This window comes from Rhinichthys klamathensis, unplaced genomic scaffold, assembly GCF_029890125.1.
Source record: "Rhinichthys klamathensis goyatoka isolate OS25496 unplaced genomic scaffold, OSU_Roscu_1.1 h1tg000123l_1, whole genome shotgun sequence".
NCBI lineage: Eukaryota > Metazoa > Chordata > Actinopteri > Cypriniformes > Leuciscidae > Rhinichthys > Rhinichthys klamathensis.
The window spans coordinates 5042459-5057421 of NW_026606660.1; the positions used below are offsets into that span (position 1 = coordinate 5042459).

General features: G+C 43.6%; 1 protein-coding gene across 1 annotated transcript; it reads left to right on the plus strand.

The window, feature by feature from the left end:
• Window positions 1-9116: 9116 nt before the first annotated feature.
• LOC130088844 (uncharacterized protein K02A2.6-like) lies at window positions 9117-12002 on the plus strand. The gene has a single exon (XM_056255819.1). It carries the CDS (start codon window positions 9300-9302, stop codon window positions 12000-12002), a length of 2703 nt encoding a protein of 900 aa, XP_056111794.1. The 5' UTR covers window positions 9117-9299.
• The last annotated feature ends 2961 nt before the right edge of the window (window positions 12003-14963 follow it).

Genomic DNA, 14963 nt, shown 5'->3' on the forward strand with positions numbered 1-14963 from the left:
TGACTGCAGACATGTTCTCCTTGGTCTGGCCGATTACTCGTATTCGGTTAGTTTGCTGGAGAAATACAAGCACCTTAAAGATCTCCCCCTGCAGGCCTGTGAAAGAGTGAGTCCTTTACTTCTCATCAATAACCACCTAATCACATCCGAATTGGTTCACCTGGTTGTCCGGCCGCCATAAAGACAAGGCTTGGATGGACACTGCAGGGACCAGCCAAGATCCTGGAGACCCAGTTGCAGCCACAACTAGGGATGGGAATTGATAAGAATTTAACAAATCCGATTCCATTATCGATATTGCTTATCGATTCGATTCCTTATCGATTCTCTTATCGATTCTAATTGGGTGAGGGAATAAGTACAAATTTGTTTGTTTGTATTAACTTATTGAACTTATAACTTATTTGTTTGTTAATTATTATTAACTCGCTGACACAGCACAGAGTATTAGGGGTGTGAACCTACACTGGTCTCACGGTTCGGTTCGATTACGATTATCATGTCATCGATTCAGTTCAATTCGATATCTCGATGCATTACATGCACTGCATCCTCAATTTTACTTCAAAAGTGATGTGTGCGTGCGTGCGCGTGTTCACCTGTTCGTGAAGTCGCAGTGACAGAAACAGTGACATAATGACATTCCAGTTTAAGTTTCATGGGACTAATGTTCATGCTGTGTGGCCAAATGTTTCTGCATATTGGAGGTCCCCCCCCCCACCTTTGACGAAATGGAAATTTTACAGGTGTTGCAAGTGACTATATTGTTATGAGGCGCCGTCATACTCTCATTGAGTGTGTGTGTGCTAGCGTCTCATATGAGTATGTGCGTGGAGAGTTTGTGTGTGCGCGCGCGCGTCTCATATAAGTATGTGCGTGGAGAGTTTGTGTGTGCGAGCGCGTCTCATATGATGTGCCTGGAGAGTTTCGCGCATCTCGTGTGTGTAGAGTTTGCATGTATGCGTGAGTGACTTTAGGTGTGTCGTTGTGCATTTCGTATTTGTTTGAGCATTCAGCAGTATACATGTATGTTTGACTACTTAGTATACGTGTATGCAAGTGTTTCATATATGTGTAAAAACATTGAGTTTTACATTAAATTAGCTCAAATTATATATAGGGAATTTTAATAATTAATCAGGAATATGATTAACATATCACATATTACAGTTACATTAAATCATCGAAGCTGCAAATAGACCGATTGTATACATGAATGATCACCACAATGAGTTATGGTTCGTCATTAATATATCAATAGTCCCATTACAGATCGATTATATGAGATAACTTTAAAGGAATTAATTTAGTTATCAAACGATCTGTCTGTCCAGCAAACGGCCGTAAGATTAACTTATCAATTTTCAACAACAATTATCTCTTTCTTGTAATTCAAAAAAGCTATTTTCTGGACATGAAAAATCACCTTCTTGTTATTATAAAATTTAGGTTACTGAAATAGTAACGAATTGTAAAGCTTTGTAGCTAGATCAAACATTTCATTGACTTTGTAAAAATGAGCATTTTAGACAGAAAGCAATCAAGAATATGGTTTTAATAAAATGAAACTACAGATACAGAATTCTACATTTAAACCCGGGATACATGTCTGTACAGTAAACAGTAAAACTAACGAGACAAACGAATAACAACGGGAGGGTGAGAGAGAGAGATTGAGTGAGAGAGAGAGAGTGAGAGAGAGTAAGAGGATGAGAAAGTGAAACTAAAGGTCAGGATTAGAGATTGCAGTACGGCACAAACCACAGACAAAATGAACCTTGAGAGACACAAAGATCAAATCCCCTGAATGGGGTAAACAGATCTTAAAGCATTTAGATCGATAGGAATTATACTTGCATGATTCTCCGTGTGGCTGAGAACGAAAGCGTGTGTGTGTGTCTCTGTCCTCGTGTCACGCGTTCACGTGGTCTTTCAGAGCGGGCAAAGCGTGTTAGTTTGAATGTCCTTTGAGGTGCAGTTGCCGGTTGAGTTCAGCTGTGTTCATTTTCCTCGCAAGAAGAAATGAAACAGGGACTGATGAAGCGTCGAAGGGATAGGAGAGTGAGAGTTGCACAATGGTTCTCTTTGTGTTGCCGAGGAGAATCGAATCTTGCGTGTGTGTCCTTACGAGCGGGTGCGTGCTTTCTCGTCTCTTCCGGTCGAGCGTGGTCGCTGAAGGTTCAAAGAGTCTCTTTAAAGTTGAAGTTGCCGATTACATTCATTTCACTGAAACGGAACGTAGGAAAGTCCGAAGACGAAAATAAAGAAAGATTAAAGAAAAAGGAGAAACACGGCGTAAAACTCCCTAAGGAGCCATGGAAGCGGAAACCTCTCACAGGGAAAAAGCTCTCTATAGGAACTTCCTGGGGTCAGTCTTTTATGGAAAAACTGGGTTCACGCCTCTGTTTGCGCGAACCACACATGACCGTCCGCGAATCTGAAGCGGACAAAGTTTTCTTTGTCCTGTGGGGGATGCCCACTGGACTGAGGAGATTGTGTTGAGCCGTTCGGCTCCAGCACTATGAAATGTGTCACCGGGGTGACAAAGGCAGGCGGAACCTTTTAATCACGGCCGGGTTTCCGAGGGGAGGGATTTCCGGTGTGGGACCCGGAAGACTCCAGTTCCGGAAAACTCCGAGCAGAGACGGAGGATGATGAGTTGATACAAAACAGGTGCGGGAGAGGATGATTGCGATCGCGATTGGGACGCGTTGTCAGTTGGGAAGGATAAAAGGACATTTCATCTTCAACAAAGGAAAGGAAGGAGAGAGGAATAGCGGCGGGAGATATTCGGGTGAATCTGGAGATGTGGAGATGCGGGGAGGAGAACTGTGGTGGGTAACACTTTAGAATACGGTTCCTTCGTTAATGAATAACTACACAGGAACAAATAAGTAACACAATATTAACAATCTAGTAACTACTATTAACTAACAAGAAATTCTGATTAACAAATTAGTAAGTAACAGCGCACAGATGAAAGTGGTAGTTCACTATTAAATAATCAATAACTACTTTTTTTAATGCTTCCCAGAGAACTACTGTAAGAATCATGGTAACTAACTAGTAATGACTCAAGTGTTACTACATACTTCTAAAGGAATGACTAATTATTTGGATCCGTATTCTAAAGTGAAGATCACAGTAACTAACTAGTAATTACTCAAGTGTTACTACATACTTCTAAAGGAATTACTAATTCTTTTAAGCTTTTGAGGTTTTTGGTGAAGTTTTAGATAGTAATTCCCATAGAAGTATGTAGTAACACTTGAGTAATTACTAGTTAGTTACCATGATCTTCACTTTAGAATACGGATCCAAATAATTAGTAATTCCTTTAGAAGTATGTAGTAACACTTGAGTAATTACTAGTTAGTTACCATGATCTTCACTTTAGAATACGGATCCAAATAATTAGTCATTCCTTTAGAAGTATGTAGTAACACTTGAGTCATTACTAGTTAGTTATCATGATTATTACATGAAAAGCCAATCCTAAAGTGTAGAATCTTCAAATCCCTCACAAGATATTTGCACGCACGTATGAGGTTGGAGACATTAATAAAATTTTTTTTTTTTTTTTTTGAGGTATAGGTTAAATAATAAAATCACTGTATATGGTATTTGGATGGCCGATAACTCAATATGTTCCAGCCGTCACCGTGACTCTGGCCAATTTTCTGCCATTCCTCTGGACTGGCATTGAATCACTACAGGACAAGTAAGGTCCCGACAACTGCATTTAAAAAGCCATTTCTTTAAAATTATTCAGTTGATAAATAGTTCTCTAGGAGAGAGCATAGGCTAATTATTTCCCAAATCATAAGTCTGCTATGCTATTACATATTGATAAACCGTGTGTATTTGTTTACAGCAGTTATTAATGTTAATGTAGTGCTAGTCATTTGTCCTGCATTAGTTATTGATTAGTTTTGCATGAACTATTAATATTCTTCAGTAGTTCTCTGGGAAGCATAAAAAAAATAGTAGTTATCAATTAGTTAATTGTGAACTACCACTTTCATCTGTGCGCTGTTACTTACTAATTCGTTAATCAGAATTTCTTGTTAGTTAATAGTAGTTACTAGATTGTTAATATTGTGTTACTCATTTGTTCCTGTGTAGTTATTCATTAACGAAGGAACCGTATTCTAAAGTGTTACCCTGTGGTGGATAAGAGATAAGTGCTGTTGATGTTTGGATTGAGAAATGAGAAATCTGGTGGAGGACATGATGAGAGGATAAGTGCTGTTGATGTTTGGACTGTGATATGAGAAATCTGTTTGGAGGATGTGATGAGGCTGCATGAAGTGTAATTTTGTCTGTTTGGAGGAAGTTGAATGTCCCACGCTCCATTGGAAGAAGTCCAAGAGATTGTGAGAGGTGCAGTGGACCAGACCCCCTGTCTCCGCCCTAGTTTGTGAGTGACGAGACTTTGCAGTGTTGTTCATTAATATAAACACGTGTGCAGATTTGTGCGAGTTGCAGTTGAGCACGAGTGGAGGTGTAATGCAGTGACATTGGGGAAGCGGTCCTGGCTGTGGAGACATCGTCCGCGACTCATTGGATGGAGACCATTGGAAGAAGTCATCTAGTGGTGAAATTCTCCTTTTCTCCTCTTTAATCGTTACGGGGCATTGTGAAGTGTTAGTTTGCTGTGGAATCCTCATCTCCTCTCTGTCTGAGCCCTGTGAATAGAGCCAGCTTTGCTGTGGAATCCTCATCTTCTCTCTGTCTGAGCCCTGTGAATGGAGCTAGCTTTGCTGTGGAATCCTCATCTTCTCTCTCTGTCTGCCGGAGCCTTGTGAGTAGAACCAGCTTCGCTGTTGAATCCTCATCTTCTCTGTCTGAGCCCTGTGAATGGAACTAGCTTTGCTGTGGAAACCTCATCTTCTCTCTGTCTGAGCCCTGTGAATGGAGCTAGCTTTGCTGTGGAATCCTCATCTTCTCTCTCTGTCTGCCGGAGCCTTGTGAGTAGAACCAGCTTCGCTGTTGAATCCTCATCTTCTCTCTGTCTGAGCCCTGTGAATGGAACTAGCTTTGCTGTGGAAACCTCATCTTCTCTCTGTCTGAGCCCTGTGAATGGAACTAGCTTTGCTGTGGAAACCTCATCTTCTCTCTGTTTGCCTGAGCCCTGTGAATAGAGCCAGCTTCGCTGTAGAAACTTCATCCTCTCTCTCTCCGCCTGAGCCCTGTGCATAGAACCAGCTTCGCTGTTGAATCCTCCTCTTCTCTCTGTCTGAGCCCTGTGAATGGAACTAGCTTTGCTGTGGAAACCTCATCTTCTCTCTGTCTGAGCCCTGTGAATGGAGCTAGCTTTGCTGTGGAATCCTCTTCTCTCTCTGTCTGCCGGAGCCTTGTGAGTAGAACCAGCTTCGCTGTTGAATCCTCATCTTCTCTCTGTCTGAGCCCTGTGAATGGAACTAGCTTTGCTGTGGAAACCTCATCTTCTCTCTGTCTGAGCCCTGTGAATGGAACTAGCTTTGCTGTGGAAACCTCATCTTCTCTCTGTCTGAGCCCTGTGAATGGAGCTAGCTTTGCTGTGGAATCCTCATCTTCTCTCTCTGTCTGCCGGAGCCTTGTGAGTAGAACCAGCTTCGCTGTTGAATCCTCATCTTGTCTCTGTCTGAGCCCTGTGAATGGAACTAGCTTTGCTGTGGAAACCTCATCTTCTCTCTGTTTGCCTGAGCCCTGTGAATAGAGCCAGCTTCGCTGTAGAAACTTCATCCTCTCTCTCTCCGCCTGAGCCCTGTGCATAGAGCCAACTTTGCTGTTGAACCTTCATCTTCCCTCTGTCTGCCCGGGCCTTGTGAAGAGAGCCAGCCTTGCTGTCGAATCCTTATTCCTTTCCATCCATCTGGATCCTGTGAGTAAAGTAGTTATACTATTGCACGCCCACCTGTGTCCGCTGTCCGCCGGTGCCCTGGGAAGCGAGCCAGCTCTGTTGCTGATTCCGTACTCCTCTCCGTCCATCCGAATCCTGTGAAGAGAGAAACAGTTCTGCTGTGAATCCGAGAGAAACAGTCCCGCTGATAACTCTTACCGGTTCTCTGCCTGCCTGTGCCCTGAGAAGAGAGCCAGCTCTGTTGCTGATTCCGTACTCCTCTCCGTCCATCCGAATCCTGTGAAGAGAGAGACAGTTCTGCTGTGAATCCGAGCGAAACAGTTCTGCTGATAATTCTTACCTGTCCTCTACCTGTCTGAGCCCCGAGAAGGGAGCCAGCTCTGTTGCTGATTCCGTATTCCTCTTCGTCATCCGAATCCTGTGAAGAGAGAGACAGGCCTGCTGTGAATTCGAGAGAAACAGTTCCGCTGATAATTCTTACCTGTTCTCTGCCTGTCTGAGCCCCGAGAAGAGGGCCAGTTCTGTGGCTGATTCCGTACTCCTCTTCGTCATCCGAATCCTGTAACAAGAGAGACAGTTCTGCTGTGAATCCGAGAGGAACAGTTCCGCTAATAATTCTTACCTTTTCCTTGCCTGCCCGAGTCCTGAGAAGGACCAGTTATACGGCTGAAACCTCACCTTCCTCCAGTTGGTTTGAGGTTGTTTTTACTTAATTTATTCAATAAAGATTCTGTGTTTTTCTACATTACTTTGCCTCTGTGTCCTCTGTGGTGTTGGCTCCTCGCGGTGGTACGTGAGTCGGGGGCTGGGACGGCCGGTCATCTGGCGTCCACTTCTCCCCCGACCCGGTGACAAATGTGTAAAAGAATGCACATTATTGCATTCTGCTATCGGAATTCGGCTCCGTTAGATTGAGAGAATTACAGAGATATCAAACATGTCACATGAAGATTATAGGAATACAGAGTTACATAAGATATGCATTTTATAAGCATTTAGTTCCTTCAAAGCAAGTTTGTTCCTTCGAACAAACGTCATACATGCAGTGAATATAAACTGAGAAACACACAGGAGTATAGGAAACATTGACATGCTTATATTCTAAGTTTAATGTTCAAAGTTCGTGTATGTGTGTGCGTTAATGTGTGATTGTCCTTCAGCGTTCAGGCAGCTTTGTGGACTCTTCCCCCTTTCAGGGGGGGGGTCAGGATGTGTGTCCCGTGAGACGGCGAGGTTTGCATCAGGGGAACGGGTGACCACAACGCTTGGCTTGTTTTCAATGTGTCATGTGCCAGGGAGATCCCAGTCATAGTGGCGTCCCCCTGCTGGTCAACATGCCCGAAGGGGGTTGTGATGATTGGTTGTAATGTCATAGGGTAACAGAGGGGGGCAGTAGTGGGGGCCGGAAAGTTAAAAGCACAATACTGGCATGGATGAATAAAACAGAGAAAATGTTCATGAAAAAGATGCAGTTTATTTCATGCACGACAATAAACAAAACATGGTACCAGGAGTAAAAATCTAAACGGGGTGCGTTGTGAAAAGCGACATGGATTCTTTGAAGCCACCGAGTTGTCTAAAACTAAAGGGGAATGTCGACAGCAATTGGCGCACCTTCAAGCAGCAGTTTCAGCTGTATATCGCGGCCATGGGCCTAGAGACGAAGCCGGACATTAGGAAGGTAGCGTTACTGCTAACTATAGCAGGCCCTCAAGCCATAGAAGTGTACAATACCTTCGTGTATGATAATGCTGATGACAAAGATGAGCTGGATAAAGTGCTTGAGAAAATTGATGCCCACTGCTCTCCGAAAAAGAACGAGACATATGAGAGATATGTTTTTCGCTCAAGAGTGCAGCAACAGCGCGAACCTTTTGATAATTTTCTGACCGACCTGAATCTTAAAGCACAGTCATGCAATTTTGCTATACTGAGGGACTCCATGCTCAGAGACCAGATTGTGTTTGGTGTGGAGGATAAAAAAGTCAGGGAAAGGCTACTGAGGGAAACGGAGCTGACGTTGGAAGGGGCTATCAAGATCTGCCAGGCAAGTGAGCTTTCGCAAATGCATGTAAGGACATTCAGTGAGATGACGGCGTCGGCGAGCACAGCGAGCGTCAGAGAAAGTGATGACGCGGCTGTCGGTGCTGTTTCCAGTGAAGGAAGGAGACGCACGCAGACCCGACCTGCACAGCGAACAGACGGACAAGCATTTAAAGGGGCATTATGCAGAAATCCCGTTTTTGTCAAACAGTGACCCCTAGAGTTACTGTGGAGTACTTGAATTTAACGTTACTGTCGTAAATACCACTCACTCAGAGCGTGACATGGCCTGTTACATAGTATACAATAGTACGTTGTGTTTAATTTGTCGTTTAATGAGATATAATATATGTTGTTAGTGGTGAGAATTTTCAGGTGATTAAATACATAGATCCGACAATTTTAATGGTCCAGAGGCAGAACTTTTGCCAAGTGTGTCAGAGGTTCTGGGTTCTAATCGGTACTAGTAGTATAGTTTATTTTCCTCATCAAAACCGACTGTTTATTAGTGGTTGTATTTCAAGCAGGGACATGTTTTTTGTGCATTAGATTTTGTGATTTCACCTAAACAAAATATAGAGAGTCTCTCAGTCCCCGCAACGGATTCAGGCGCGCGTCACAACAGAACACTGTAACTTATCTGCACCACTGATCGCAGAGGCAACGAGCACTTTGGTCACTTGATTTCAAAAATAACACATTTCAGATCGCCTCTTATTTAACAAACGAACGAAATGAATGCTCTACTAGAGTTACCTGGAGATGTTTTATTTGTTTGTAATGGTAACGTTACATCCGTGCCGCGAGAAGTTTCAATGGGGACATAACACACCCGCAAATTATGCCTATGCTCGTGTCCGACTCCTCGCTCGGTCAGTCTGCCATTTCCTCTTTCTCTGTTCCTCCGACAATGCTTTCCTAGCTTTCTGCATCTTATATGCCGGCTCAGCCATGACGATAGTGTGACAAACTCCATCCATCTATACCTTGTTCCTGTGTGTATGTGTGCAGTTGCCGTAAAGGAATATGTTACATCGCGAGAGCTGATATCACGCGATACTTCCTGACGCGGCCCGCCGCACCGAAGTTGCAAGTGAGATTTTTGCGCTCACAGGCACCAGGGGGGGTCGAGACGCCCACCATTCAACCCGAAAGAAGTTATATAACCATTTCAATAACTCTGAAGCTGTTCAGTTAAGCTAAAAAAGCTGCATAGTGTCCCTTTAATTACAAACGCTGCGGTTTGCAGCACAAGCCAAAACAGTGTCCAGCTTATGGTAAGCTATGCTCTAATTGTCGGGGCAAGAACCATTTTGCAAAGCAGTGTTTCTCAAAAAGAAAAGAGGAGAAGAATAGAAAATCTATAAACATAGTGGAGGACACAGATCTGTGTGAAACATTCTTTGTTGGTATGGTTAACTGTGAAGAGGAAACAGAAAAACAAGTCAATGCTGTCAGAGAGGATAAGTGGACAGCACCATTGGAGATAAATGGGACTATAATAACAATGAAACTGGACACTGGTGCAAAGGCAAACCTGATTAGCACGTCTGACATTAAAGTGATGAAAATGAAACCAAAAATACACAAAGAAATGACAGAGTTGAAAGACTACAATGGACAGAAAATAGAGTGTTTAGGTACATGCAGGCTGAAAGTGACTGTAAAAGAAAAAGTACACCACCTATTCTTCTCTGTTGTTGCTGAGGACCTTGATTCACTACTGGGTGATAAAGCCTGTGAGAATTTGGGGCTGGTAAAAAGAGTGTATTGCATCAACACAGCTGCAAGTACACCGAGTGACACTGTTGACTCCATAACACAGAACTATGAAGATGTTTTTAGAAGTCTTGGTGCACTGCCCTTCACATATAAAATCCAGTTAAAAGAAAATGCACAACCAGTTGTGCATGCTGCACGAAGAGTTCCAGCACCACTGAGAGACCGTTTAAAAAAGGAACTGGACAGGATGACGATGTTGGGTGTGATAAAGAAAGTTGAAGAACCAACCGACTGGGTCAACTCCATGGTGTGCGCAAAGAAAAAGAATGGCGACCTGAGGATATGTATGGACCCAAAGGATCTGAATGAGAACATTAGGCGTGAGCATTTTCAGATACCCAAGCGTGAAGAAATCACAAGTGAGATGAGGTGTGCCAGATATTTCTCAAAACTTGATGCATCACAGGGTTTCTGGCAGCTAAAATTGGATGAAAATAGCACCAAATATTGCACCTTTAACACGCCTTTTGGCAGATACTGCTTCCTCAGACTTCCCTTTGGCATCATCTCAGCATCTGAGATATTTCACAGAGCCATGGAGCATATTATCGAGGGACTAGATGGAGTTCGGGTGTATGTTGATGACATTATCGTGTGGGGCTCCACAGTCCAAGAACATAATGCGAGGCTGACAAAAGTGCTGGAGCAGGTACGCAAGTATGGATTAAAGCTAAACAAGAGCAAATGCCAGTTTGGAGTTGAGGAAATTATCTTTCTGGGAGACAAGCTCTCTGCACAAGGCATTCAACCCGACCAAGAAAAAGTCAATGCCATAATAGACATGCCAAGGCCTACTGACAAGACTGGAGTGTTACGCATCATGGGGATGGTCAATTTCATAGGTAAATTTATTCCAAATTTATCCGCAAAAACATCTTGCATCCGTGAACTCCTACACAAAGAGACTGAGTTTAAATGGACAAGTAGACATGAACATGAATGGCAAAAACTCAAAGAAACACTGACAACTGCACCTGTGTTGGCATTCTACGACCCGACTAAGAGGATCAAAGTGTCGACAGATGCCTCAAAGAACGGAATTGGTGCAGTGCTTCTACAAGCTGAAGGTGAGCATTGGAAACCAGTGGCCTACGCATCCAGGTCCATGACAGAGACTGAGTGTCGATATGCTCAAATAGAAAAAGAATGTCTGGGGCTAGTGTTTGGCCTGGAGAGGTTCCACAGCTACGTTTATGGCCTACCCTCCTTCACAGTGGAGACAGATCATCGTCCACTAGTTGCCATTATCAAAAAGAATTTGAATGAAATGTCACCAAGGATCCAACGTTTAATGATGAAAATGCAGAGGTATGACTTTGAGCTGATCTACACGCCAGGAAAGCACCTGATAATAGCAGATATGCTTTCACGAGCACCTACAAGTAACATCGAAAGTACCACTGAAGAGGATGTTCAGTGTCAAGTGAGCATGGTGTCTTCTGCACTTCCGATATCAGACGCAAAGTCCAGGCAGATAGTTGTTGAAACAGCAAAGGATACAGAGCTGCAGTGTGTTATTAACAACATAGAAAATGGATGGCCTGTAGGTTCCTGCACACAGTTCTATCACATCAGAGGTGAACTCAGTGTCATTGATGGACTGTTGCTGAAGCAAAGCAGAATTGTCATTCCACTAAAGATGAGACATGATGTACTACACAGGATCCATGAAGGCGAAGTCGAGAAATGCAAACGAAGAGCGAAAGAAACAGTTTTTTGGCCTGGAATAAACAAGGACATTGAGAAATTGATCAGTATATGTGAAACATGTCAGAAACACAGGAACAAACAAACCAAAGAGCCTATGCTGGTAACAGAGGTATCAACAACGCCATGGCACAAGGTTGGAATGGATTTGTTTCAGCTTAAAGGAAAGGACTACTTGGTGATCATTGACTATTACTCAAACTTTCCGGAAATGGCTTTGTTGTCAAACACATCATCAAACTGTGGCATAACCCATGCAAAATCCATTTTTGCCAGGCATGGCATACCAAACACTGTAATGAGTGATAATGGACCATGTTTCAGTAGTAAAGAATGGCATGACTTTGCAGAACAGTACGACTTCAAGCATGTGACATCCAGTCCTCTGTATGCGCAGTCAAATGGAAAAGCGGAAAAAGGAGTCCACATTCTCAAACAGCTCCTGAAGAAAGCTGCTGACAGTGGCTCAGATCCTTACCTTGCGCTACTAAGTTACAGAGCATCACCACTGGAGTGCGGACTGTCACCTGCTGAATTGTTGATGAGTCGAAAACTGCGCACTACATTGCCAAGCTACATGAAACAAAACAAAGATTCAAGGCTTGAACTAAATGTCATTGACTAATGACATAGTCAGGATCGAAAATCCTGATGGTTGGAAAACAAAAGCAACTGTTCTTCAGGAAGTAGCTCCAAAATCGTTCACTGTGAGGACTGAGGAAGGACAAATCTTCAGACGTAATCGCCGCAGTCTTCTTAAAACACAAGAGACTTTCCCAGAGCTCGGCAATGCCCATACTGAGTCTGAGTCCATTTCTCCACCTGTCACAGACTGTAACACCATTGCACATACTCCAGGTGAACATGTGCTGAGAAGATCTACCAGAATAAGTAGAAAGCCTGAAAGACTGAATCTGTGATAATAGTAATTGACAGTAATACAATGTTAAAGTAAGAAAATAGGTACAACAGCTGTTCGCTGGTAGTTTGTTTGGTTTATTGTTGAAATGTTTGCCTTAAAGAAAGGGGGATGTGATGATTGGTTGTAATGTCATAGGGTAACAGAGGGGGGCAGTAGTGGGGGCCGGAAAGTTAAAAGCACAATACTGGCATGGATGAATAAAACAGAGAAAATGTTCATGAAAAAGATGCAGTTTATTTCATGCACGACAATGAACAAAACAGGGGTCGTATACAGAATGCTCTTTGTTTACTCACGAAGAACTGAGCTTTGTTTGCAAATCAGGATTCGCCAATTTAGACACATCTGGCCGGATACCCTGTCAGAGTCGCTACATATGTGTGCGTGAATGAAGTTTGATTTAAGCCCTAGACGGCACCTCATATATTGTCGTCTTTTCGCGTGAAATATAACCAAACGAGCGCTTCTGTCTCGATGACATGTTTGCTGCGTTCTGAATCAAAATAACGCAGCGCGTGTGTGACGTCATGACACATTTGCAACGAGAGGAACCGATAAGCGGAATCGTGAAGCAGGCATACTAACGGTTCCAGGGAATTGGTTCACTGGGAACCGGTTCTGAAGAAGAACCGGTTCTCGATTCCCATCCCTAGCCACAACAGTGCCTTTTACTGTCTCTCAACCCTGTTGAACTGGAACTCAAAAGATATGTTGAAAGGCTATGGCAACTTGATGCTTTGCCTTTCCGCTGTGAAAAGCAGGTGACAAGGTCCACCGAGGTCCAGGAGGCTATTAACCTCTTAGAGACCAGGACAACTAGCGTGAAGGTGAATGTAATCTTACGCTATGCGACACCCTTGTTGCTCAGAAAGGAGTCACCCTTCTTTTGTGCTCCAAAAGAGGCTTTGCACTATGACAGGGGAGACCTGGTATATCCTGCACCACTTAGTCAGCCACAATAGTGAGGACCGTATTGTGTTCAATTGCTCTTTCCAATATAAAGGACTGAACCTTAACAATTCCTTGATGGTCCAGCCTTGAGCCCTTCTCTGCTAGGTGCTCTACTTCGTTTCAGGGAGGCTATCAGCGGTGATATACGTGGAATGTTCCACCAAGTTCTAATCCTACCTGAGGACAAGCCCCTCCTGCGCTTTCTCTGGCGTGGCATGAGACGAGACGATCCCCCTGACATCTATGAATTGCAGGTGCTGCCGTTCGGAACCATGTGAAGTCCCTGCTGTGCATCCTTCGCCCTCCAAAGACACTTTTCATCGCACAGCACAGCCGATGAAGGTGTGAGACCTTCCGTTGACCGATGCTTCTATGTGGATAACTGTCTACAGAGCTTAGCATCTGCTCAAAGGCAACGGAGCTACTAGACAAACTTCTTAAGCTGATAGCGTACGTAGGGTTTGATATCCATCAATGGGCCAGCAATGTGCAAGACGTTGTTAGTCACTTGCCACCAGAAGCTAGATCTTACAAGCTAGAGCTGTGGCTTTCACATGATAAACTAGACCCACATGAATCCACCTTGGGACTGAACTGGCACTGTAAATCGGACCATCTAGGATTTAACCCTCTGGGGTCTGAGGTGTTGTCTGGGCCCTGGAGGTGTTCTGAGATGCTCTGACATTTGTGCTTATTTCTGTTACTTGTGACATTTCCATGGCTAAAGTCTGTTTACACTGTATTCAGCACAAACTTTGCTACAATAATACGTCAACAGCATGCATGTAAAAGTTTGTAGTTTTGAGATAGTGACGTTTATTCGTGGTTTGTGAAAAAACTAAAAACTGAAACAAGGTCATGAAACCCATACTGATTATTTCTTCACAAGACTTTTAAAAATTGTATCACGTAGCCTAGAATATTTGCTTCAAAACTATATGAAAATCATCCTGCGTACTCATTCAGATAAAACAATATATTGCTTTAAAATTTGTAAGACATGTTTTGTGTAAGAAAGCTCTATGCGAGGAGGTGAATCATCATGAATATTGATGTGTTTCACACCTGAGAAAGAAAAACTCCAAGGAGGAGCATAGGCCACTGACAATATTTCTCCACCTCGTCCTGTTCTGTGCCAGCTTCTTCAAATCTTGCCATCTGTAGCCAGCTCTTTCCATCTCGGCTGTAACACTCCTCCTCAAGGTGTTTCTTGGTCTCCCTCTACCACGTTTGCCCTGTGGGTTCCACTGCAGGGCTTGGCGTGTGATGGAATATTTCGGTTTCCACAATGTGTGCCCAATCCATCCCCATTTTCGTTTCTTTATTTCCACTTCTATTGCAGGCTGCTTTGCTCTTCCCCACAGCTGATGTTAAGAATACGTCTGAGGCAGTGGTTGGTGACGACTTGTAGCTTGTTCGGGAGGTTCTTTGTTGTTTTCCACGTCTCAGATCCGTAGAGGAGTATGATTTTTATGCTTGAGTCGAAGTGTCAACTAGTCCCTCCCCTGTGAGGGCCTCCCTCCCACCCCTTACCTCTCTACAGATAAAGCGTTGTCTGGAAAATTCCGGTTCGCGTGGCTACGCCAAAGCGATACAAATTGATTCTACATTGCATTCCCAAATAGGTGTTCTTGATGATGGTGGTGAACTTTTCTGGTATGCTGTAGTGTCTCATCAGTTGCCAGAGCACTTCCCTATTCAGACTATCGAAAG

Coding starts and splice junctions, on each gene's coding strand:
- LOC130088844 (XM_056255819.1), top strand. CDS start 9,300: ATGGTTAACTGTGAAGAGGAAACAGAAAAACAAGTCAATGCTGTCAGA.